Source organism: Pongo abelii, chromosome 4 (genome assembly GCF_028885655.2).
Source record: "Pongo abelii isolate AG06213 chromosome 4, NHGRI_mPonAbe1-v2.0_pri, whole genome shotgun sequence".
Taxonomy (NCBI): domain Eukaryota; kingdom Metazoa; phylum Chordata; class Mammalia; order Primates; family Hominidae; genus Pongo; species Pongo abelii.
In genome coordinates, this window is record NC_071989.2 from 79040513 (window position 1) to 79067444 (window position 26932).

Here is a 26932-nt window from a genome sequence, read left to right on the forward strand (position 1 = left end):
GATAATTTTTGCTATTGTTTACTTGGTCACACTAATAATTTCTGTTGTAATGTCCTCTGTAGCTTTGCATAGTTCTATTCAAACAGCTCAGTATATGGAGAACTGGACACGCACAGTCAACCAAGGGTGGCTACTTGAGAATAAAATTAACACTGAGTTACAAACTGAAGTGGCAGTATTTTAATCCACGATTCTATGGTTAGGGGAACAAGTACAAAGCTTGCAATTGCAGCAGTAGTTGTGTTGTCATTTTAATCACACTCATATTTGTGTAACCAACTTAGAATATAACCAAAGTGAGTATCAGTGGGACCTTGTGAAAGCCCATTTGCAGGGAGCTTTCACATCTGACATCACCTTTGATATTGGTGAATTACAAAACAAAATTCTTGATTTAAATAAACAAATTCAAGAGTTTCATCCTTCTTTAGAAAACTGGACTGAATTCCAGCAAGGCCTGGAGAGCCTCAACCCTTGGACCTATCTAAAGCACCACATTAACATCTTATATGTAGTTCTTGGAATAATGTTGTTTTGTCTCTGTCTTCTGTTCATAGTCTGTAAAATCGGATGGACTGCCAATCAGAGAATGAGAGCTACCCAGCCTGGCCTTACATTCTTTCACTTAATACATAAACAAGAAGGGGGAAATGTTGGGAGCCAAAAAGGCCAGAGGGATGGTGACCAACTCAGCATTCCACTGGAGGCTACATGATCAAACAGCAAACTGTTTATCATGAATACAGAATGTGGGCAAACTTGCTTCTGTGCCTGTCCCAGAAGGTTTGCTGAGGGCCATCACTCCTTGGCCCCGGCTCCTTGAGGTTATCTACTGGGACATCTAGAGCCTATTGTTCGAAGAATGCAGTCTTGCAAGCCTACTCTGGACCGAGCAGCTGACCTCTTCTTCCACACCCCTTCTTACTATCTCTTTTGCCTAATAAATATGGAGGGCTGTGTAAAGCTCAGGGCCCTTGTCCACTAGAGACAAGGTGTCCCCTGACCCTTCTTCCAAACATATTCTTTTGTCTCTTGTCTTTATTCCTGCATTCATCCCCCTTTGTTCAGTCCACCAGGGATCCTGGCAGACTACAAGTGGCGCCTCGAACAGTGACAGAATTAGGTGCTCTACAGGATTACAGGCATGAGCCACCACTATGGGCCCCAATCCTGAAGTTTATGATTCAGCAGATCAGCCTGGGGCCTAAGAATGAGCGTTTCTAACAAGTTCCTGGGTGAGGCTGATGCCACTGGCCTGTGAGCACGATTTGAGAATCACTGTTTTATAGCAGATTCTCAAACTTGGCTGCCTACTGGAATCACCTGAGATGTTTAAAAGAATACTCATTCCTAGGTTCCAACATCAGAAATGATCATTTAACTAGTATGGAGTTCTTGGCTTGGGATTCCTTTAAATAGCTTTATTGGCTATATTTGACACACAAACTGCATATATTTAGAATACAATTAAATTTTAATATATGTGTACACCCATAAACCATCACCACAATAATAATAATATATCCATCATTTCCAAAGTTGCCTCTTCTACCCTGGCCTCCTGCTCCTCCCTCTCTCCTGAACACTTCCCAGATCCCAAGGTAACAATCTGCTTTTGGTCACGATGGATAGCCTGCATTTTCTAGAATTTTATATAAAGGAAAAAATATATACCCTTTTTCCTTTTTGGTTTCATTTCTTCCCTTTAGCATGATTTTTTGTTTGTTTGTTTTTGAGACACAGTTTCACTCTTTTTGCCCTGGCTGGAGTGCAATGGTGCAATATTGGCTCACTGCAGCCTCTGCCTCCTGGGTTCAAGTGATTCTCCTGCCTCAGTCTCCCAAGTAGCTGGGATTACAGGCGCCTGCCATCACGCTGGGCTAATTTTTGTGTTTTTAGTAGAGATGGGATTTTGCCATGTTGGCCAGGCTGTTCTCGAACTCCTGACCTCAGGTGATCCATCTGCCTCAGCCTCCCAAAGTGTTGGGATTACAGGTGTGAGCCACCACGCCCAGCCTTAGCATGATTATTTTGAGATTCATCTACCTTGTTGAATATATTAATAATTTATTCTTTTTTAAAAATATGGTTTAATCTTTATATTTTGTATGGCTTTTCTCATAAAGTGGATATATTTTATTTTTTAAAGGTTAGCCATATAGCATAAGTATATACCAAGTACTCCTTATTTCTAGTCTCTTTGTTTCTTTCCCAGTCTCCTCTTCTCCTCTCCTCCCAACATGTTTCAATTTGACTATAATTATTATTATTATTATTTTGTTTTTTTGGAGATGGAGTCTCACTATTTGCCCAGGCTGGCCTCAAACCCTTGGGCTCAAGTGATCCTCTCACTTTGGCCTCCCAAGTAGCTGGGACAATTGGCACAAGCCACTGCACATAGCTTCTTTGAAATAATTTTAGACTCACATAGAAGTTGCAAAAATAATACAAAAAGTTCCCCTTGTATCCTTCAGTTTTCCCCCATGATTATGTAAGTGTAAATAAAAATCTAAAAACAATTAAAAATTGAATTTTCCTAGAAAAGAAAGAATCCCCCAATCTGTCTTCAGAGGGTTTACTTTAGAAAACTTGTAATTGTGAATTCCTTCTCTGCCCTTTGAAGATGTATTTACATCTTCTTTTTTGAGGCTCGCTCTTTCGCCAGCCTAGAGTGCAATGGCACAATCTCGGCTCACTGCAACCTCCGGCTGCCTGGTTCAAACTATTCTCCTGTCTCAGCCTCCCAAGTAGCTGAGATTACAAGCACGGGCCACCATGCCCAGCTAATTTTTGTATTTTTAGTAGAGACGGGATTTCACCATGTTGGCCAGGATGGTCTCAATCTCCTGAGCTCGTGATCCGCCTGCCTCCGCCTCCCAAAGTGCTGGGATTACAGGCATGAGCCACCATGCCCGGCCGACATCTTTTTTTTAATAAGCTTAATAACCCATGAGAAAGGTGTTAGTTAAAAAAAAAAAGATAAATCTCTTGTCAGTTTTTTTTTCCAACCCCATAATCTTATCCTTAAGGACCTGGAAGCCTTCTCTTTGAAATGAAATCATCGAGGGAAATAGCATTCCTATTTCCTAGTCCTATGGAAGGGTAGGAACCTAACTTCAGCTGGCACCTGTTAAGTTACAAACCTACCATAAAGACATAAGAAATTTAATTTTCCTTTGGATAAAGACAATTAACAAACACAGGTGGCTACTCTGATTCGCAGGTGACAGGTGGTGCTGTGAAGTCATCTTACTTGAGGACTAGTTGTTTATCTTGAAAACATGTATGACATGGGTTGCATCTGCCTGGTTATATAAAGGGGTGAGTTTTTTATTTTTTTGAGACAGAGTCTCACTCTGTCACCCAAGCTGGAGTGCAGTAGCGCAATCTCAGCTCACTGCAACCTCTGCCTTCCAGGGGTGAGGGTTAGGTTCTGTCTTTGCAGTCTCTTTAGCAGATTGCCTGTAATGCACATCACATTCTGGTTTGATAGGTTTTCAAATACTAAAATTGTTTTTCTTCTCTTCTACTTTAATGGAGAGGTTTTTTGTCGTGGCAGGAATTTTTGTTTTAAATTATATTTCCCCAACATCTTATATAACCCTAGTACAATGATGAAAACCAGGAAATTGACATGTGTGCAATACTATTAACTAAAGATTTTATTCAAATTACAGCCAATTCTCAATATCCTCAAGGATTGGTTCCACAACTCTCCTCCTCCACCAAAACCCCAGGATGCTCAAGTCCTTTGTATAAAATGGTATGAGCATATGTCTTATGCACATCCTCCCATGTACTTTAAATTTTCTCTGGATTATTTCTAATAACTAATACAAATGCGAATGCTATGCAAATAGTCATTATACTGCATTTTAAATTTGTATTTTTTTATTGTATTGTTTTTTTTTTTTTTTTTTTTTTTTTAAGACAGGGTCTCAACTATTGCCCAGGCTGCAGTACAGTGGTGCGATTGTAGCTCACTATGGCCTCGACCTCCTATGGCTTAGGTGATCCTCCTGCCTCAGCCCCCGAGTAGCTAGAATTACAGGTGCCACCACTCCCAGCTAATTTTTGTATTTTTACTAGAGATGGGTTTTTCGCCATGTTGCCCAGGCTGGTCTCAAACTCCTAGGCTCAAATGATCCGCCCACCTTGGCCTCCCAAAGTGCTGGGATTACAGATGTGAGCCACTGAGCCTGGCCTGTATTGTTATTTTTTTATTGTCTCTTCCCACCAATATTTTCCATCTGTGGTTGGTTGAATTTGCCAATGTGAGACCTGGGGATACAGAAAGCTGACTACATATCACGCTTACAGGCAGTGCATGTGTATATACAATTCCATGAAATTTTATCCCATGTATAGGTTTATGTAACATCACCATAGTCAGGGTACAGAGCTGTTCCATCACCCCGAAAGTCACTCTCATGCTGTCACTTATAGTCATTCCCTCCTTCAGCTCTAACCCTTGACAACCACTTATCTGTTCTCCACTACAACTTTTTTGTTTTTTTTTGGTCACCCAGGCTGGAGTGCACAGCTCATGGCAGCCTTGACCTCCCATGCTCAAGCAATCCTCCCAGCTCAGCCTCCCAAGCAGCTGGGACCACAGGTGCATGCCACCACGCTCAGCTGTTTTTTTGAAAAAAGTTTTTGTAGAGACTGGGTTTCGCTATGTTGCCCCGGTTAGTCTCCAACTCCTGGGCTCAGGCAATCCCCCGCCCCTGCCTTGGCCTCCCAGAGTGCTGAGATTACAGGCATGAGCCACCATGCTGGGCCCACAACTTTTCATTTCATTAAAATGGGATCATACAGTATGTAACTGTGCAATAAAGGGTTAATTCAGCAGGTTTGGGTTGTACACATTCCAAAGAAGGAACTGACACTTGACCAGTTCCTTAACCTATAAGCCCTTGAAATAAATGTCCTGCCTTTTAAGAGTTTTTGTATACCTGGGGCCTTCAGCCATGACAGATAGTTTATGCTAATTTTATGCTGATTTAAAACTGTATCCTTTCACTGTAATAAGCCATAACTGAACATAGGTTTTCTGAGTTCTGTGAGTCTTTCTAGTTAATCATTAAGCTTCAAGTGGTCTTGGATAACCTTTAGAGATTGTGCTTTACATAAAATCTAACTTTTTTTGTACTTGTTTTTGTTTTTTGAGAGTTGGGGCCTCGTTCTGTTGCCCAGGCTGGAGTGCAGTGGTGCAATCATAGCTCACTGCAGCCTTGACTTCCTAGGCTCAAGTGATCCTCCCACCTTGGCTTCCGAAGTAGCTGGAACTACAGGTACACGCCACTATACCAGGCTAATTTTTTAAGAGTGGGGCCTTGCTGTGTTGCCCAGGCTGGTCTTGAACTCCTGGGCTGAAGGGCCTCAGCCTCCCAAGTAGCTGGGATTGTAGGTGTGAGCTACCATGCCCTACATCATTTTTATTGCAGGCAGTATTGTGTCATATGGATTTACCATAATTTGCTTATTCATTCATCTGTTAATGGACATTTGGGTTGTTTAGAGATTTTGTGTATTACAAATAAAGCTGTTATAAATATTTTTGTTCAAGTTTTTGTATGCACACGTAATTTTATTTACCTTGAGTAGATTCTTATAATAGTGAAAAGTAAAAAAGCCTTTATCACAGCTTGGAGTCTATTGTCTTCTGTAGATGCAGGGCAGTTTGGCTAAGAATCAAGCCAGGATTTGACAAGAAGGGAGTTGGAGGGTCAATGAAAGGTACAGTATGATATAAGGACACTACACAGGAAGGAATGGAAAGCTGAGAAATAGGATGGACACATTTGGGCAGATGTGGTCAAGACCCAGACTCTCAAATGCCCAAATCCCCTTGAGCGTTTCTCAGAGTGGAGGCAACCTACCCTCATATCCACCAGCCTTTCCCTGTGTAAAAGGCACTCAGTCACTTCATCTGGGGCACTTGCCTTATGAGCTGATGCCAGTTCTCGTGAGGGACTGATCCTACCCTGCCTCCTTGCCTCTGGATCTTAACAGAAGTTAGTTATTCCAGTGCAAACCAAAAAGTACTGAACATGGCCCAGAAAGAGATAGTTTCTTGCCAGTGTGTATTGGCAAGAGTTAGGGAATATGGAAATGGATTGTTATGCCAAGGAAAACAAATATAAGGTTGGATCAGGATAAATGTATAAACATGAGTGCATGTGCCTGGCATGTCAGTCATGTTTTCCAAAGATAGTCACACAATGTCTCTCATCTTTTCTACCAGTGGCCTTGACACTCCTTCCATTGAGTGGTGGGGTCTATGTCCCCTCCCCTTGAATCCAACAGAGTACAACCAAAGTAATACCATGTGATATCCCAGGTAAGGTCATTAAGTTTCTACAGAAGAGACTTGATAGCAAAGGAGAGCCTGCCAGGTCTAACTGCTCATCCTGACCTCCCAGCTTCTTGCCTGGCCTTTAAATAACTCTCCCTTAGGTGTCCTGGAATGTCTCCTTGCTCTGATTCCAGAGCAGTTATTTTTTATGTATTCATTCAACAAATTTAGCATCTGTAATATGCCCGGCATAGGCCATAAATGACGACACTGACAAGACCCCAAGTTGGAGAAACTAAATGAGCCCTAACAACACGTGCTGACCCGAGCCACAATAGGGGCCTGTTTAAGGGACAAAGAGGTAATGAGGTGGGGTCAGGGAGGGCTTCTGGAGTAGGAGATTCCTGAGCCAAGTCCTAAAGGATGTGTATGGGCTCACCAGGTGGAGAAGATGGAACGGACAAGTCTGGTCGTGGAAGGATGCCCTGGGCAGAGGGAACGGTGCGGATAAAGGAAGGAGAGCATGTGGAAGATGGCAGCCAATGGGAATGAGCAACGCATGGGAAGGAACTGAGGGTGAGATGAAAGGCAGCGCACCAGGCTGCAGAAAGCAGCCCTGGCGGTTACATTTTTCAATTAATTCTCTTATTTTTATTATATAAAACATTATTTTGGCCAGGCGTGGTGGCTCACGCCTGTAATCCCAGCACTTTGGGAGGCCAAGGCGGGTGGATCATGAGGTCAGGAGATCGAGACCATCCTGGCTAACACGGTGAAACCCCGTTTCAACTAAAAATATGAAAAATTAGCCAGGCGTGGTGGCGGGCACCTGTAGTCCCAGCTACTCGGGAGGCTGCGGCAGGAGAATGGCGTGAACCCAGGAGGCGGAGCTTGCAGTGAGCCGAGATCGTGCTGTTGCACTCCAGCCTGGGCGACAGAGCGAGACTCCGTCTCAGAAAAATAAATAAATAAATAAATAAAATAAAAACATTATTTTACTTTATTTTTATTTTATTTTTCTTGGTTTTTTTAGAGACAGGGTCTAGCTCTGTCACTCAGGCTGAAGTGCTTGGCAAGATCATGGCCCACTGCAGCCTCAAACTCCTGGACTCAAGTGATTCTCTCACCTCACCCTCCAAGTAGCTAGGACTACAGGCACACGCCACTATGCATGGCTATTTTTATTTCTCAGAGACATGGGCTGACTATGTTGCCTAGGCTAGTTTCAAGTTCCTGGCCTCAATAAAACATTCTTTTAAAAAATCAGAGATGGCAAAGTTTATGTTCCTTGTAATCTCAATAGTAGGGTAGAGAGACACTGGACACTAATGGATGCTAGGTGACTTTGTTTTTGGCCTTCTGTGCATTTGCACTTCACCTTTTGCATTTTTCTGCTTAGCTGTTCTGGGAACATTATACATTTCCAAAGAGCTTCTTGTAACAAAAGTTACAAGAAATAAGAAACATGTATGACTTTTTTTTTTTTTTTTTTTTTTTTTTTGAGACAGAGTCTTGCTCTGTCACCCAGGCTGGAGTGCAGTGGTGCCATGTCCGCTCACTGCAGACTCTGCCTCTCGGGTTCCAGCGATTCTCCTGCCTCAGCCTCCCTGGTAGCTGGGATTACAGGCACGTGATACTATGCCTGGCTAATTTTTGTATTCTTAGTAGAGATGAGGTTCCACCATGTTGGCCAGGCTGGTCTGAAACTCCTGACCTCAGATAATCCATCCGCCTTGGCCTCCCAAAGTGCTAGGATTATATGCGTGAGCCACTGCACCCAGCCGAAACAGGTATGACTTTTAAAGAAAGCAAGGAATCATATCCTATTGTGTCTTTTCTGTCTTCGGGTGGTGATTTTAAGTACTTTGCATCATTGAAGAACTATTTAGAGAAAAATAAAGTGTGGCAATTAAAATATCAAACACTCTCTTCTGCTACCCTGATACATATGAAAAGTCAGTTTTTACTGGCCTTTTTTTCTGTTGACCATGGGAGGCAAGCACAGTGTAAATCATACCTTTGCAGTTTAGCTCATGCTCTCCTCCATTTGCACAAAGCCTGGCCATGTTCATGGCTCAGTCCACTCTCAGTGCTTCTGCAAGGCTCACCTGCAACCCTTTCGCAATTGCATTCTGTTCCTTTAATGTCTGTCCTACACAGTCCAGCAAGAAATCATGTGGCCATTTGTATTATTTTCTTATAAGTACCTTGAAGTCTGAAACTAAGTTTACCTCCAGGTGTAGATGCACCCTTTCTCTTCCCATCCTCCCCCTTTACTCTGCCCCACTAAGCAACCAATGGAGTAGAAGTAGTAAGTGCTCAATAAATATGTGAACGAAAAACCTTAAGTTCAAGGCATTTTGTATAGAATGTTTTACTTTTTATGGGTATATTTGGAGTCTTTTATTTAAGACCACAGTGCTGATGTCCACAATCTGTCACTACATAGTGCCTGGCGTGGTGGCTCATGCCTGTAATCCCAGCACTTTGGGAGGCTGTGGCGGGCAGATTGCTTGAGTCCAGGAGTTCAAGACCAGCATGGCCAACATGGTGAAACCCCTACAAAAATAAAAAATTAGCCGGTCTTGGTGGCACGAACCTGTAGTCTCAGCTACTGGAAAGGCTGAGGTGGGAGGTCAAGGATTCAGTGAGCTGTGATTGTGCCACTGCATTGCAGCCTGGGCGACAGAGTGAGGCCCTGTCTCAAAACATAAAGTAAAAAATAAAGAAAAATAACTACATAGCGAAAATAATCAGAAGAATGTTTAAGGTCTCCAGTGAAAGGACAACAGGCTTGTTGTGCTGTTCGCAAGCACGTGTTAGATGCGATTCACCCATGTTGTCGGTGTGTCACTGGGGGTTGTGACTGCAAGTTGTCCAGGTTCTTGGCGTTTTGAACAAAGAATTGGACAAAACGCCCAGCAAAGCAAAGAAAGAACAAGGCAACGAAAGAACGAAAGCAGGGATTTACTGAAAACGAAAGTACACTCCACAATGTGGGAGCGGACCGAGCAGAGCTCAAGGGCCTGGATATAGAATCTTCTTGGGTCCAAATACCCACTAGAAGTTTCCTATTGGCCATTTTATGCTCACCTCAAACCCGATTGGTTGCAAAAAGCAAGCAATCAGAGGCTAGGGTGAAGTTACAAAGTTATACTTCTATGCAAACGAAGACTGGACCCCCAATCAGTCTGATTGGTTGTGGACAGCAACCATTCAGAGGCTGGAGTTAAGGTTCAAACTTGGCAAAGCAAGACTCCACCGGCAGTAAGTCTGATTTGTCGGGGACAGCCAATTTCCTATCTGCCCTGCGGAAAATGTGGGGGGTTTGCAAAGGGAGTAGCCTTTGGTCCTTTTTTTACTTAGGCATGGAAAGTTAGGGTTTTCCTTTCAGTTTAGCTCTAGGAAGTCAGCGTGAGACAGCCTTAGGTTCCCTGCTTCCAGACTTATTCTCCTGCCTCAGGTACAGTCACTATCGTGATATTATCTATCGCTGTGTCAACACAACACCAATCCAAGCCCAAACGCAGCTCTCTCAGTGCCGCACCGCTTCGGGGGAAACCAGCTGGCCACTTGAGGGTCGCTCCGCCGGGAAGACCCGTTCTCCTGCGCTCGGGACTAGACGCGACCTCGCGGGGCTGAGGCTCTGTCCCTTATTGGCTGGGTCAGGGGGCGTGGCGCGGCTTGACCAATCGCGAGCGGCGCGCTTAGGCACGTGTGTGGACAGGCCTGAGAATCAGAGAAGCCTTCTCTGGGGCTGCAAGGACCTGAGCCCGGCCTCCGCCCCAGCCAGGGAAGCGGCAGGGGGAAGCACCGGCTCCAGGCCAGCGTGGGCCTCTCTCTCGCTCGGTGCCCCCTGCCATGTGGGCCGCCCTGAGGTTAGCCCTGCGGCCGTGTGCTCGCGCCTCTCCTGCCGGGCTGCGCGCCTATCACGGGGACTCGGTGGCCTCGCTGGGCACCCAGCCGGACGTGGGCTCTGCCCTCTACCAGGTAGGCTGAGCGCCCCGGTGGCCTGGCCGCCGGTGCCAGGCTAGGAGGCAAGTGGAGGAGGGGCACGCTTCAACAACTGCTGCTCTCTTGTCCGGAGCCCCAGTTGATTCTGTGACGCACGTGAAGTTTGAAGAAGAAAAGCCTAACAGATGAAAGAAAGTTTAATTCACTTTTAGAGCTGGCACTGTACTTTGTCTTTGAAATCAGTGGTTCTTAAAGCCTGGTTTAGAATCGCCACCTGGGGAGCTCGCTGAATAGCTGCCTGAGCCCTACTCTGGACCTTGTGGGTCTCAGGTGGAGTCGCAGTGTTTACATTGTTAGTGAACTCATAGGGGACTTTTGGCAGCCAGCTTTGGGAACCACTGGCCTAGAGCAGCCCAACGAGGGGCGCTGTGCTTAGGAAATTTGAGTTTAAGAGTTGGTTATGATGGGCGAGCCCGGTGGCTCACGCCTGTAATCCCAGCGCTTTGGGAGGCCCTGGCAGGTGGATTACCTGAGGTCAGGAGTTCGAGACCAGCCTGGCCATCTCTACTAAAAATACAAAAATTAGCCGGGCGTGGTGGTGCGCTCCTGTAATCCTAGCTACCTGGGAGGCTGAGGCAGGGGAATCGCTTGAACTTGGGAGGCGGAGGTTGCAGTGAGCTGAGATCGTGCCATTGCACTCCAGCCTGGGCAACAAGAGCGAACTGTCTCCAAAAAAAAAAAAAAAAAAAAGTTGGTTATGTTAATAGAAAATATCCCACAGTATCTTTGAGTGGCTTTTCTTGGAATTAGGAGGCATCATAAGGCCAAAAAACTCAGAACTTGTGAAATATCAGAGCTGGAAAATTTCATTGTGTTCCCACGATTTCTAAGCCTATACAGATAACATCTAAATAGTGCAAACAACACACAATTGTTTGTCAGGACAGAATGTTTAATTCAGAATTATTAAGTGGTTATTGTGGTCTAGGCGCTATTTTAGATATTTGGTATGGATGCGTAGGAATGGAACTAATAATTTTGTAGGGAAGATGGACAAAAAAGCAGGTAACTGTGGTACAGTGTGAGAAGGGTTGTCTAAAGCTTGAGAAGGTTGGTTACAGAAAGCTACAGATAGGAAGTAATGGGTGAGATGAATCTTGGGTAAGAGCTGGCCAAGTTCAGGGTGCAGGATGGAAGGTAAGACTGTATAAACCAAGAGAGTTAGAAGAACATAGGTACTGGGTTATGAAAGTGCATATCTGGTGTGAGGACTTGAATTCCATGTCTAGGGCGTGGAATTCATTGAATAGTGTCTGGTGATGGGATTGATTGATTATGGGGCCAGATAGAGGAGGATCTTCCATGCAAAAGCCACATTTAGATTCCATTTTGCAGGATGTCCATTAAAATATTTAAGTAGATAAGTGGCATGACCCTATGGATATGGTAGAATCATCAGTGTGATGGCAATGTGGAGGATGGGTTGATGTGGGGAAAAGACTAGACCTAGGTGACAGTGGAGAGTTGAGTCTTGAGATGAAAGAGTCAAAGTTAGAGTTGTATGTAGGAGGGGAGCATAGATACCTGAGGAGCAAAGATTATAGAGTTAATAACTGAGTGGAAGGGGAAAATGGATGACTTTGGAGTTTCCAACTGGGCAGAATATTTAGGTAGGTGGAACTGCCATTAATACAAAGAAGGCTTTGGTGATGGGTTTTGTATGAATCACCTTTTGCTAGGTTGCGCTTTGTGTAACAATCAAAAAATCTCAGTAACTCACAACAGTAAATATTAGTCTCTCACTTGATTTTGTTTTGTTTCTTAATCTCTCACTCGTGTTGGTGGCCTTTGGTTAGCTGCTGCTGTGACTGTTCCACTGCAGGGTAGGTTCAGGTCTGCTCCATGTGTCTTCCCATTCCTGGACTGAGGCTGAAGAGCAGCCCTGAATTAAACATGCCCTTCTCATGGCCAAAGGCACAGGAGCAAGAGGCTGAACACAAATTGGATTTAAAATTCTTGCTGGCATGTGATGAAATTAATGTGTGCTCACATTAGACAAAGCAAGTACATGAGGGTGGGGGAGAATGGGATGAATGATCCAGTTTAGCTGTGTTTCCTGATTACAAATAAAAGCAACTATAATAAGTAATAATAATGGCAGGAATTTTATAGTGTACCCACCATTTTTCTAAAGACTTTATATGGTTTCACTCATACATTTATCATAATGATCCTGTGCAGTAGGTACAATTGTTATTTCTGTTTTATAGTTGGGAAAACTGTGGTATATAGGGTCCAAGTAATTTGTCTGAGATAACACAGAGCCTGAATTTGAAGGCAGGTGGTCTGGCTCATAACTCTTGAGTCCAGGGTCTTAACTGTTGCTCTATAATGCTTCTCACTCACCCATCTCTACCTAGGTGGGTTCTATGGTTGAAAAGACGGGGTGGGAAACTTGTCAATGGCTCAGCTCCAATTCATTATGACTGTCAGGCACTAACCTCTGTGGTTGCTCAGCTTCACAAGAAAATTACTAGGTTGTAGAATGTTGTTTCACAGGTGATTAAACACACACACACACACACACACAAACCTGGCATCCTGAGAGATCAAGATTTGCCAAATGCAGTATCAGTAAGTAGGGAAACTGAAAGTTGAACTTGGTTTTGCCACTAAACTACACTGCCTCTTGGTTAGTGAGCCTCATCCTAAGGAGGCTAAGTTGGTTGACAAAGGATTGCCTGGGAGGTGAACTGTAGCCAGTACTGGCTCTTCTGTGATTTAAGTCTGATGGGCTGAGCCTGGCACAGATATTGCCCAGTCTGTAGAGGCAAATATCAGCTTCAGTGGGTCAGTGCTTTTCTTCTTTGACCCACTGGTTGTTTAAAAGTACGTTGTTTAATTTCCATGTATTTGTGAATTTTCCAGGCATCCTTCTGCCATTGATTTCCAGTTTCATTCCATTGTGATTGAAAGGATACTTTTGGGCCAGGCGCGGTGGCTCATGCCTGTAATCTTAGCGCTTTGGGAGGCCGAGGCTGGTGGATCACCTGAGGTCAGGAGTTCTAGACCAGCCTGGCCAACATGGTGAAACCCTGTCTCCACTAAAAATAAAAAATTAGCTGGGCATGGTGCCGCACGCCTGTAATCCCAGCTACTTGGGAGTGTGAGGCAGGAGAGTCGCTTGAACCCGGGAGGCGGAGGTTGCAGTGAGCCGAGACCGTGCTATTGCACTCCAGCCTGGGCGACAGGGCCAGACTCCGTCTCAAAAAAAAAAAAAAGGATACTTTGTATGATTTCAGTCTTTTAAAATTTATTAAGGTTTGTTTTGTGGCCTGACATGTAGTCTATCTTGGAGAATGTTCCCTGTGCACTTGAGAAAAGTTACATACTTTTTTCTGCTGTTGTAGGGTGACAAGTTCTGTATATATGTGTTAGCTCCAACTGGTTCTTTCCCTAATACCATGCCGCTTCCTTGTTTTTTATTTTCTGGATTTTGCAGAGCAAGAGAATGTAGCAGAAATCATGATCCCCAGAGCTCTTGGAGCTGTAGAAAATAGGAAATAATGGAGATATACTGTAGACTGAATATTCATCTAGTTTGAACAGTTAGGAAGTTGCTTAGTGTTCTGTTAAATAGAAGGAACTAAATAACTAGAGATGCTAATCACATGGGGAGCAAAATGTATTAGTGGGCCAAGTCTGAATTTCAGAGATAATTAGCTAGTTAAGTATTGTTCTAAAGTAATATGCTGACCAAACAAAATTTAAAAATACAGAAGGGTGAAAAGTTAATCCCTTTACCTCTTTTCTACTTCTCACTGTCAATATTTCCTTGTGTATTACTTAATTTGTGTATATATGCCAGCATAGAGTTTTGTTCTGTTTTTTTTTTTTTTTTGAGATGGAATTTTGCTCTTGTTGCCCAGGCTGGAGTGCAATGACGCAATCTTGGCTCACTGCAACCTCCGCCTCCCGGGTTCAAGGGATTCTCCTGCCTCAGCCTCCCGAGTAGCTGGGATTACAGGCATGCACCACCATGCCTGGCTAATTTTGTATTTTTAGTAGAGACGAGTTTCCTCCATGTTGGTCAGGCTGGTCTCAAACTCCCAACCATAGGTGATCTGCCCGCCTTGGCCTCCCAAAGTGCTGAGGTTACAGGCGTGAGCCACCACGGCCGGCCGAGTTTTGTTCTTTTTACTAATTTATTTATTTATTTGAAACAGTCTTGCTCTGTCGCCCAGGCTGGAGTACAATGGCGCGATCCTAGTTCACTGCAGCTTCAAACTCCTGGGCTCAAGAGATCCTTCCACCTTAGTTGGTCAAGTCACTGGGACACATCACCATGCCCAGATAATTTTTAAATTTTTATTCTTTTTATTTTTATTCTTTTTGTAGAGATGGAAGTCTCCCTATGTTACTCAGGCTGGTCTCAAACTCCTGGGCTTAAGCGATGCTCCTGCCTCCGCCTTCCAAAGCTCTGGGATAACAGACATGAGCCACCACACCCAGCCTGTTCTTTTTAAAACATAAAATAGGATCCTTGGCCAGGTGCGGTGGCTCATGCCTATAATCCCAGCACTTTGGGAGGCCGAGGTGGGCAAATCACTTGAGGTAAGGAGTTTGAGATCAGCCTGGCCAACATGGCGAAACCCGGTCTCTATTAAAAATACAATAATTAGCTGGGCGTGGTGGCACACACCTGTAGTCCCAGCTACTTAGGAGGCTGAGGCAGGAGAATTGCTTGATCTCAGGAGGCGGAGGTTGTAGTGAGCCAAGATTGCACCATTGCACTCCAGCCTGGGCAACAAAGGGAGATTCTGTCCCAAAAAATAAAAATACAAAATTAAAAATAAAAATAGGATCCTTTTTTTCCTTCTGGGATTTGTTTTTAAGTGTACTTTGTCAGTAGGCAAGCATTGGTTGGAATCTCAGATAGTGACTGATGGGACAGGAAAAATAAGATGGTATTCTAACCTTCAAAAAGCTTATATTCCTTAAAATAGGAAAACAAATAGAGATCAATTTAAGTTCAGAAGGTGTTTAAGGAAGAAAGATGTTAAATTGAGTAGGAGTGGCCAGAAGTAGAGTTGAAGATGACATAAAACATGAATTAGGCTTACAGAGGAGTAAGATATGGAGAGATGGACAAGTGGGGTGGTGAAGAAGAGCTTGAACAAGACAGGCACAGGTGAATCTTTTCCGTAGGATCCAGTGGCCCAGTGTGGCTGCCACAGATAGGGGTGGCCCAGTGTGGCGGCCACACAGAGTTTGCACAGACCACTGTTTTTTTTTTCTTTTTTGACCTTTATTTTGGTAAAAAGGAATTGCTTTCTAATATTTCTCTCCCCTGTCTCCTCTATTTCTGTTTTAGGAGAACTACAAGCAGATGAAAGCACTAGTAAATCAGCTCCATGAACGAGTGGAGCGTATAAAACTAGGTAAACACAGCATGTATTCCACAGCTTATGCCTTTACTTAAGATGTCCTAAAATAGTTATTGGTTTTAGGAAAAACTACTGGAATTAAGCTTTTGACTTTTTTTTTTTTTGAGATGGAGTCTTGCTCTGTTGCCCAGGCTGGAGTGCAGTAGCGCCATCTCGGCTCACTGCAACCTCCGCCTCCTGGATTCAAGCCATTCTCCTGCCTCAGCCTCCCAAATAGTTGGGATTACAGGTGCCTGCCTCCATGCCTGTCTAATTTTTGTATTTTTTAAATAGAGACAAGATTTCACCATGTTGGCCAGGCTGGTCTTGAACTACTGATGTCAAGTGATCCATCTGCCTTGGCCTCCCAAATTGCTGCAATTATAGGCGTGAGCCACTACTCCTGGCTGAGCTTTTGACTCTTAAGACTATGCATTTGTTGGTATGCAGGCATTTAATTTTATTTTTCCTATTACTTGGCCAGTTTTTCTCTTCATAGAGTATTACCACTTTTGGGGGGAAAAGTAAAGATTCAAATTCATAAATTTTATGAATAAATTATTTTTAATTTTTATTAATTTTTTTTTTAAGAGACGGGTTCTTGCTGTATTGCCAGCCTGGACTCGAACCCCTGGCTCAAGCGATCCTCTCATCTTGGCCTCCCAAAATGCTGGGATTACAGGTATGAGCCACCACACCTGGCCAGTGATTTCTTAGTAGGCATTTAATATTTCCTCCCTAAGTGCTGAATCTCAGATGGAAAGCATTCTTCATATTTGATAGACTGTTTCAGATAACTTTTATCAACAAGTATATAATACTTAAAATAGTATATAATACTTCTAATGTAAAATTGTACATTTAGACTAAAGTAGTTTAAATACTGGATCTCAGGAGTATAAAAATAGTGAAGAAGACTGGATTTGGAAAGTATGGTCTAGAATTGCTTATTTGCTTGTTTATTTAGAGACAGGGTCTCCTCACTCTGTTGCTTGGGCTGGACTCGAAGTCAGGAGCTGAACTGATCTTCTTGCCTCAGCCTCCCAAGTAGCTGAGACTATACCTGTGTCCCTGTACCCAGCTATGGAATTCATACTTTTGAAGCCATTTTAGATCAAGGTGTTGTCTCCAGAAAAAGAATTCAAACTCTTGCTGAAATGAAAATGTGTTTTGTTAGGGGCGATAACTCAATCGTTATGCCCATTTTGAGAGTTTGATTTGGTGAACTCACTGTCCCCCTTAGGCATTAAGATGGTGGGTTTTGGGGCCAGGCGCAGTGGCTCACGCCTGTAATCCCAGCACTTTGGGAGGCCGAGGCGGGCGGATCACATGAAGTCAGGAGTTCGAGACCAGCCCGACCAACATGGTGAAACCCTGTCTCTACTAAAAATACAAAATTAGCTGGGTGTGGTGGCGCATGCTTGTAATCCCAGCTACTCGGGAGGCTGAGGCAGGAGAATTGTTTGAACCTAGGAGGCGGAGGTTGCAGTGAGCCAAGATGGTGCCACTGCACTCCAGTCTGGGCAATGGAGTGAGACTCTGTCTCAAAAAAAAAAAAAAAAAAAAAAGATGGTGGGTTTGACTCAATGCTCAATGGAGGGGTGAGGAGTCCTGTGGCATCAGGTGCCTGCTGGGGATGGTGGGTGCTGAGGAACCGTGGTGAAGGCTGGTGGCCACATGAGGGTAGAGGACTGAGCCGGACTCCCTGGGGAAGGAGGTAGGGAGAAGGGGGAAAGGACAAACTTGGCCGTCACAGCTTTGCCGAGAATTAAATGTCAGGGGAGCTTAATTATGTGCTCTGTGAGCCTGCATCAAGGATAACCCTCTTTCTGGTTTTTCCTAATAAAACCAGAATTCACCAGCTGCTCCAAATTGTAAGGCCCCACTCTAGGCAGAATCGCTAAAGAGTGATGCTGTCTTAAGTCTTTTTTTTTTTTTTTTTTTTTTACTGAGACGGAGTCTTGCTCTGTCACTCAGACTGGAGTGTAGTGGTGCGATCTCGGTTCACTACAACCTTGGTCCCCCGGGTTCAAGTGATTCTTCTGCCTCAGCCTCCCGAATAGCTGGGACTACAGGCATGCACCACCACACCCGGCTAATTTTTCGTATTTTTAGTAGAGATGGGGTTTCACCATGTTGTCCAGGCTGGTCTCAAACTCCTGGCCTCAAGTGATCTCCCCACCTCAGCCTCCCAAAGTGCTGGGATTACAGGCGTGAGCCACCTGTCGCTTTGGGAGGTCAAGGCAGGAGAATTACATGAAGCCAGGTGTTTGAAACCAGCCTGGGCAACATAGTGAGACCTCATCACAAAAATTTAGCTGGAGTGGTGGCACATGCCTGTAGTCCCAGCTGCTGGGAAGCCTGAGGTGAGAGGATCACTTGAATTTAGGAGTTCAAGGCTGTAGTGAGCCATGTTGGCACCACTGCACTCCAGCCTGGGTGACACAGTAAGATCTTGTCAAAAAAAAAAGGTCCTACTTGGAAGATTGTTTGAGATTATTTTCTTGCCTAAATAAACAAAGAAATAGCTTTCTGAAATAGCTGAACATTTCATTAGACAAAGACTACATTAAGGTGAAATTCTTGGGCACCAATAAAAATAAACTAATGTTTTAATTATTAAAGGTACAATTTGATACTTCTGTTCTTGCTCCATTACCTTGGTTTGCCGAGAGTGAGTTATAGATATTCCCAAGAATACTCCAGTGGGCTTTTCAGTTATAATTTTCTTTGTCTGTCATGATGTGAGCAATGTTGAGAAGCACTGAAGACAATCTCTGAGTCAAGGAAGGGGACTTTTAAATTGCTAAAGTGTTCAACTCACCCAGTTGCAAGCCTAAAAAGTTACGGATCACTAATGTCATCTTTAGGTAAATTTTCTGCACTTACAATGGAAGTAATTTCTAAAATTATATTTTTACCTGGTACAAATGAAGATAGGAATTTTCCAGATCTATCATAGCATGTATTTAATAAATGTGGTGGAGATGAGGCAATATTTGCAATATGTGAGCTGCAGAGAAAATACTCTATAATTTACGTAACTACTAGTGAATTCAGAACATAGACTCTAGGATATACTCTAAAATCAGGGATAGATTGATTTTTTTTTAATACCAGTTTTTACATTTGCTTCAGAAAATTGGCAACTTGTAAGTTGAGTGAATGATTATTAGCCTTTTCTCAGAGGATATGTTGAACTTTTAAAAAGCGCTATATTTTGGATTAAGTATTATGTTTTTCTGGCATTGAGACCTTTTTATCGTGTCAATCTAATCTAATCTAATCATGTTTCTATCATAGGAGGTGGTGAGAAAGCCCGAGCACTTCACATATCAAGAGGAAAACTGTTGCCCAGAGAAAGAATTGACAATCTCATAGACCCAGGGTGCGTACATAGCCAAGTGCTGACTCAGAGTGTTCTCTGTTCCATGGTACTTTATTAAACAGTCTTGTAAATCAGTTATTTTGAATTCTAGTTCTCATCGTAAGATTCAGGAACATGTGTTTATTGAGAGCCTACTATGTGTCAAGCACTATGTGTGGACATGTTTATTGAGAGCCTACTATGGGTCAGGTACTAGTGATATATCAGTGACCAAAACAGACACAGATCTTTGCTCTACTGGAGTTTACATCATAGCAAAGGGAGACAGAAAACAACAGTAAAGACTAACTTCTGGCTGGGTGTGGTGGCTCACTCCTGTAATCCCAGCACTTTGGGAGGCTGAGGTGGGTGGATCATGAAGTCAGGAGATCGAGACCATCTGGCTAACATGGTGAAACCCCGTCTCTACTAAAAATACAAAAAATTAGCTGGGCATGGTGGCACGTGCTTGTAGTTCCAGCTACTCAGGAGGCTGAGGCAGGAGAGTCGCTTGAACCCCAGAGGCAGAGGTTGCAGTGAGACGAGATTGCGCCACTGCACTCCAGCCTGGGTGACAGAGCAAGACTCCGTCTCAAAAAAAAAAAAAAAGAAGATTGTAAATTCTGTAGTGTGTTAGTAAGTGACAAATGTCATGAGAAAAAGAAAAGGTGGCCCAGGGTAAAGGAGAGGAAGATATGGGGCAAGTTGCAGTTTTAAGAGGTGGTGCCAAGGTAGGCCTCATTGAGAAGGTGATGTCTGAGCAAAGATTTAAAGGAGGAGAGAGAGAGAGAGAGCCTTGTAACTCTCTGGGGAAAGAGTGTTTCAGGCAGAGGGAATGGCCAGTGCAAAGGCCCTGAGGTGGGAGTGTGCCAGATAATGCTGGTATGCTCAAGGGGCAGCCAGGAGGCTGGGGTGGTTGTGGTGGAGGGAGTGAGGGGAGAGGAGTAGGAGATGGGTCAGATCCTGTATGGCCTTGTGGGTTATCATAAAGGTTTTGGTTTTCACCATGGGAGAAATGGGGAGCTATTGTAGGGTTTTGAACAGGAGATGATTATGATCTGACATAGCTTAAAAGAGTGATTCTGGCTGCTGTGTTGTGAGTAGACGGAGCAGCAAGGGTGGAAGCCCTGTGACCGGTTAGAGGGCGATTGCAGGGATTTGAGGGAGACGGGATGGGGACTCGGCATAGGGTGGAAGTAGTGGTGGTGGTAGGGGTGCAGGGTTCTGGATGTATTGTGAAGACAGAGCCAACCCAACAGGATTTCCTGAAGGATTGGATATGGAGTGTAAGGGGGAGAGAGGGGTAAGTGAAAACTCCCAAAGTAGTTTTTCTCCTGACACGTGCACACACATCCAACCTGGAGACAGCACTGTTAACACCTAGTATATTATCCTTCTAGGCCATTTGTATGCATATATATATACCAGACACCTACATTTTTTAAAAATGGAAATGAAATCATACTAAATTTGCTGTTTTGTAGCCAACTCTCTTTTTTCCCTCCTAATATATCTTGACCATGTAAGTAAGTGAGAGGCAGACTAGTGGTTAAGAGCCTGGCTCCTGGAGCAAGATTGCTTATGAAGCTCCCGGCTCTGCCCCTTACTTACTGTGTAACCTTAGACAAGTGACTTGACCTCTGTGTGTTTCAGTTTCCTCATCAGTAAATGAGGGTCACAATTGGATCCATCTCAGAAGGTGGGTCTAAGGAGGACATGAGTGAGTGTTTCTTTTTTTTTTTTTTTTTTTTGAGATGGAGTCTCACTCTGTCACCAGGCTGGAGTGCAGTGGTACGATCTCTGTTCACTTAACCTCCGCCTCCTGGGTTCAAGCGATTCTCCTGCCTCAGCCTCCCGAGTAGCTGGATTACAGGTGTGCACCACCATGCCCAACTAATTTTTGTATTTTTAGTAGAGACGGGGTTTCACCATATTGGCCAGGATGGTCTCAATCTCTTGACCTCGTGATCTGCCCACCTTGGCCTCCCAAAGTGCCGGGATTACAGGCATGAGCCACCACACCAGGCTATAAGTGAGTGTTTCTAAAGCCCTTAGAAGAGAGCCTGGCACTTGGAAAGGATTTTAATTTTAATTAATTAATTAATTAATTATTTTTTGAGATGGAGTTTTGCCCTGGCTGGGGTGCAGTGGCACAATCTCAGCTCACTGAAACCTCTGCCTTCTGGATTCAGGTGATTCTCCTGCCTCAGCCTCCCGAGTAGCTGGGATTACAGGCACATGCCACCACGCCTGGCTAATTTTTTTTTTTTTTTTTTTTTGTATTTTTAGTAGAGATGGGGTTTCACCATGGTATCCAGGCTGGTCTCAAACTCCTGACCTCACGTGATCTACCTGTCTCAGCCTCCCAAAGTGCTGAGATTACAGGCATGAGCCACCGTGTCTGGTTATTTATTTGTTTTTTTGAGACAGGGTCTCATTCCGTTGCCCAGGCTGGAGTGCAGTAGCACAGTCCCAGCTCTCTGCAGCCTTGACCTCCTGGGCTCAAGTGATTCTTCCACCTCAGCCTCCCAAATAGCTGGGACCACAGGCGTGTGCCATCATGCCCAGCTGTGTTAAAAAAATTTTTTTTTGTAAAGATGGGGTTTCCCCGTGTTGCTCAGGCTGGTCTCGAACTCCTGGGCTCAAGCAGTCCACCCACATGAGCACCACAAAATGCTAGGACTACAGGCGTGAGCCACCCCACCTACCTCCAAAAGTTTTTAAGAGATGGGGTCTCGGCTGGGTGTGGTGGCTCATGCCTGTAATCCCAGCACTTTGTGAGGCCGAGGTGGGCAGATAACCTTCAGATAAGGAGTTTGAGACCAGCCTGGCCAACATGGTGAAACCCCGTCTCTACTAGAAATACAAAAAATTAGCTGGTTGTGGTGGCGCATGCCTGTAATCCCAGCTACTCGGGAGGCTGAGGCAGGAGAATCGCTTGAACTCAGGAGGTGGAGGTTGCAGTGAGCTGAGATCACGCCACTGCACTCCAGCCTTGGTGACAGGGCAAGACTCCATCTCAAAAAACAACAACAACAACAACAAAAAAGAGATAGGGTCTCACTGTGTTGTCCTGGCTGGCCTCCAACTCTTGGGCTCAAACAGTCCTCTTGTCTCAGCCTCCTGAATAACTGGGATTACAGACTTGAGCCACCACACCCATTTTAGATTTTTAAAAATAGATTTTATATACAACATGTGTATTTGAAATATTGTCCCATCGAGGAAAAATCTTTTCCTTTTCCATGTGTAACTGTTTAAATGTGTAGTTTTTAATGACATTAATTCAAACAACATCCTTTCTTCCCTTTAGGTCTCCATTTCTGGAATTATCCCAGTTTGCAGGTTACCAGTTATATGACAATGAGGAGGTGCCAGGAGGTGGCATTATTACAGGCATTGGAAGAGTATCAGGGTGAGTATTCTACTTGTGCTTCATAATGTGGGTTAAGAAGAAGACTTTGATGAGGCACAGGCATCCAGCACTCACTTTGCATATAAGCATGCGATTTATATGCTATTTATATTATCTAGGACTGGCTGGGTGTGGTGGCTCACGCCTGTAATCCCAGCACTTTGGGAGGCTGAGGTGGGTGGATCACCTGGGGTCAGGAGTTTGAGATCAGGCTGGCCAATGTGGTGAAACCCTGTCTCTACTAAAAATAAAAAAATAAGCCAGCATGGTGGCACACGCCTGTAGTCCCAGCTACTTGGGAGGCTGAGGCAGGAGAATCGCTTGAACCTGGGAGGCGGAGGTTGCAGTGAGCTGAGATGGAGCCACTGCACTCCAGCCTGGTGACAGAGCAAGACTCTGTCTCAAAAAAAAAAAAAAAAAAGATGTCTTTTCATGGAGACAAGGGCAAGGAAGGAGACCAGTCTTTATCTTTTCACTAGAGATGCTCTAGTATTGGATATTATGGCTGAAAAAAATTCAGTCATTTAATAGGTATAAAGCAATACTTAATTATAAATTCTTTCTTTTTTTCCTTTTTTGTTTTTTTTAGAGATGGTGTCTCGCTCTGTTGCCTAGGCTAATCTCGAACTTCTGGGCTCAAACGATGTTGAATATAGGCTAGCACATCATTATAATTTTTTTTTTGGAGTTGAGGTCTTACTCTGTTGCCCAGGCTGGAGTGCAGTGACATGATCATAGCTTACTGTAGCCTCAAACTCCTGGCATCAAATGATCTTCCTGCCTCGGCCTCCCAAAGTTCTGGGATTACAAGCATGAGCCACTGCCCTGGCCTTTATTATAGTTCAAATTGACCTTTCTTACATGAAAATTGTTGTTGAACAGTTTATATCATCACTACTCTTTCTCTGACAAATGACAGATGAGCTGGGTTTGCTCAAATTAAGCAAAAAAAGAGGATATATTGATTCTCTTATCTGGTGAGTCTGGGCATGGCTGGATCTGGGAGCTTAAATGGTCTTAGGTATTATTAGGTCCCAGGCTGTTTTCTACTCCTGGCCCTGACCTGCTGTGTGTTGGCTTTGTTTCTAGGCAGCCTCTCTAAATCCAGAGGCAGCGATGGTCATAGGCAGTTCCTGGTTTATATTGTATAAGTTTAGCAGCTGCAGTGGAAGGCAAGATCTGCTTAGGCTTAGAGCCTGTCCCATTGCCGAGCCTCAGTGGGAACTCTGGGTAGAAAGACCTGGTCCCTGTGCCCCCCTTTAAGGCAGGCTCTGGGGTCAGTCCTACTTGAGCCACCTAGATTAAAGATAAGAGGCAGTTTCTGAAAGAAGGTTTAGTTTTGTTGCCAAAATAATAGATGCTGGGTAGGCAAAACCAATAGATATGCAATCTAGTATTTTTGTGGGCCAATTTGATTTCTCGTTCTGTAACAAGTCTGTGACCTTTAATAGACAAGCAGATATGGTTATGTCCCTTGTCCATGGTCACATAACTAACAAGTTGGCAGAACCAGAATTTCAGTCTAACTTTGTCAGACTGACTGCACAGCCCGGCCTCTTTCCAGTACCAGAGCTTCTTAAACTTTCTAGTGTAGCACCCCCAGTGGTAGGAAGTATGAGCACACACTCTGGAGTGTGAGGTTATGGCCCAGCAACCTATGAGAAGCCTACATTTCCTCTGAAGTCTAGTTCGTTTAATGTTAAATCATTAAAAGTTTGCATTCTACTCTATAAAATGTTCATTGCAGTGCAGAAAAAGGTTTTATATGACCTAGGGAATAAAATTGACGCTCAAAGAAGAGTCCTGTTTGTCTTGTGGTGAGCCCTGCTGGCCACATATCCTAGTATGAGAAGCTCAACACTACCCTGTGCTGGGTGTTCAGTTGCCGTTCTCTATTTTCAGCGGGGATTTAATGACTCACTCTTTAGAGTTGTAGGCAGCATAAAGTGAGGTAACACAAACATCAGAAACATAAAGAAAATTGAATTTTGTAAAGAGCACACTGTTGTCATCTCAGATTTCAAGGGTACCTCTGACCTTAAGGTTTCCTGCCAGTGCTGTGCAGTTTCCCCAACCAGCCGTGGTTGTCGGCCGCCCTGCTCTTTGTGGCTCATACCCAATAAACTGGTTTTGGTGAGAAACAGCACTGTTGATGACTCAGGATACCTTTCATGTGTTTTTAGTATATTAAAGTTTGCATTCATTCTGACTTCACTTAAGATGAACGTTATATTTTAGACTACTTTTAGTTTTGTAGAAAACCATGGGGCTGTAATGTTGAAGAACAAGAATACAAAAAATAAATCTTAGTACTAAAGGTCAGTTTTCATTTTTGCAAAATACCCTCCTAAAAGGAGACTTTGAAGGTTTATTATGAGGGAATTCTTTTCCTTTGAGACTTGGATTTTTTTTTTCATTATTATTTTCATCTTGTTAGGACCCTTTCATTCAAAGAACCATTATGACACACGGCTTAGGTTGTTAGTTTTTTATTACTAATCTAGGACCGATGACTCTTCAAAAACCAAGTATGAGTTTATAAACTTGTTAAAAGTAATTGTTTTGTATTATATAAATTAATATGTGAACTGTGATTAAAGCTTGCATTTATATCCTAAGACTGCTGTCTGCTAATGGATGTTAATAGTGATACATACTAGAAGTTGAAGGTCGTATTGGGGTGTCTTGTAATGAGTGTAATTAGTTTTGAAGAAATATCTTAAATTCTCTCTCCAATGAAATTTCTGCCTTTCAGAGTAGAATGCATGATTATTGCCAATGATGCCACCGTCAAAGGAGGTGCCTACTACCCAGTGACTGTGAAAAAACAATTACGGGCCCAAGAAATTGCCATGCAAAACAGGCTCCCCTGCATCTACTTGGGCAAGTCACAAGAGTGGTAAAATAAACTATTATTAGCTGGTAAAATGCAAGATAGTTTGGAAGGCTGTATGTATTACATTTGGGATGGGTATTTTAAAAACCTGTTGATTTCTCCTGTAATTATAAAGGAAACACAGATTCTTTGCTGAAAACTCTGGGGGAAAGTAAACAAGAACTGTTCATAGTACTAGTGTATAATACTCATACATTTTGATGCATGCCAGTTTTTTTCTTTACATGTTGTGTGGTTTTTTTTTTGTTCTCTAGATCCTGTTTTTCTTTTAACTTTATGGATCATACTATGAAAAAAATAGTAGCAAATATTTATAGATCTCTTGAGTGCCAGGTACTGCGTTAAATGTGCAAGTATTATATAATTTGAGCAGATGTAATTTAAAGTAAATTTAATTTCCAATGAAAGTAAACTTATATTTGAAATTAAAACACATTTAAATCGAAGAACCTGAAAGCAAAGCAGTTTAAAATGGGCCTTTCCTCCAGGCGCGGTGGCTCATGCCTGTAATCCCAGCACTTTGGGAGGCCAAGGCGGTCAGATCACGAGGTCAGGAGATGGAGACCATCCTGGCTAACACGGTGAAACCTCGTCTCTACTGAAAAAAAATATAAAAAATTAGCTGGGCAAATTAGCCGGGCGTGGTGGCAGGCGCCTGTAGTCCCAGCTACTTGGGAGGCTGAGGCAGGAGAATGGTGTGAACCTGGGAGGCGGAGCTTGCAGTGAGCCGAAATCATGCCACTGTACTCCAGCCTGGGCAACAGAGAGAGACTCTATCTCAAAAAAAAAAAAAAAAAAAAGGGCCTTTCCTGATACTGGGTTAGTCTGGTAAAATTCCAACATATGTTGTTCATGTATGCAGGTATTTGAATGGGTACTGATGTAGAGGTATTTTTTGTTTTGTTTTTTTCTGTGAAGTTGAATTTACCTGATTAACTCACAATACGAACTGCTCTGCACATAGAGAAAACAGCAAATGAGGCCCAGCTGCTTGCAGGTGCTGTGCCAGTCTTTATAGGGGATACAGTGAGGAGGATTTTGTTGTCTCTGTCTTCAGCGAGCTTATAATGAATTGGACACGGCATATAATGTGCAACTAACAAAAGACTTAATGGTTGCAGATTCTGAACTAAGTGCTTTCTATACATTTTTCAAGTCATCCTAATATATGATATGGCTCCTTTTGTTATCTTCATTTCGTGGGTAAGGAAACCGGGGCATAGGATGGCTAGGAAACACACCTGTAATCACACAGCTGTGAAGTCATGAGCTCTGCTTTGAACGCAACTGACCTGTGTACCCACCACTCCAATCTGCAATAAAAACAGTATCAGAAGGCAATATGTATAAATTATTATATGAATTCTGTGGATGGCTTTTGTATTGGTTTAGAAGAAGAAAAGATACTTTTCCACCTTAACTCTTTAAGAATTTATGATGTTTCTGGGGCTTTAGCTGGTCTTCAAAGGAGAGAATGTTCTAAACATTTCGAGGAGAATTTTGCACAGAGGTAGGAAAGCCTAATGGGTTTGGGGCAATGAATCCTTTTGGCTGCATTGGGGGTTTGGAGAACGAG

The 26932-nt window shown here is 43.5% G+C and overlaps 1 protein-coding gene across 1 annotated transcript in view; it reads left to right on the forward strand.

Moving 5' to 3' along the window:
- Positions 1–9992: 9992 nt before the first annotated feature.
- The window catches only part of MCCC2 (methylcrotonyl-CoA carboxylase subunit 2), a 66075-nt gene continuing 49135 nt past the window's right edge, over positions 9993–26932 (forward strand). Inside the window, exons 1-5 of the mRNA XM_024247575.3 lie at positions 9993–10288; positions 15627–15693; positions 18982–19066; positions 22359–22460; positions 25216–25343. Of these exons, the coding sequence (XP_024103343.2) occupies positions 10160–10288; positions 15627–15693; positions 18982–19066; positions 22359–22460; positions 25216–25343 (511 nt within the window). The 5' untranslated portion in view covers positions 9993–10159. The remainder of the gene's footprint in view (positions 10289–15626; positions 15694–18981; positions 19067–22358; positions 22461–25215; positions 25344–26932) is intronic.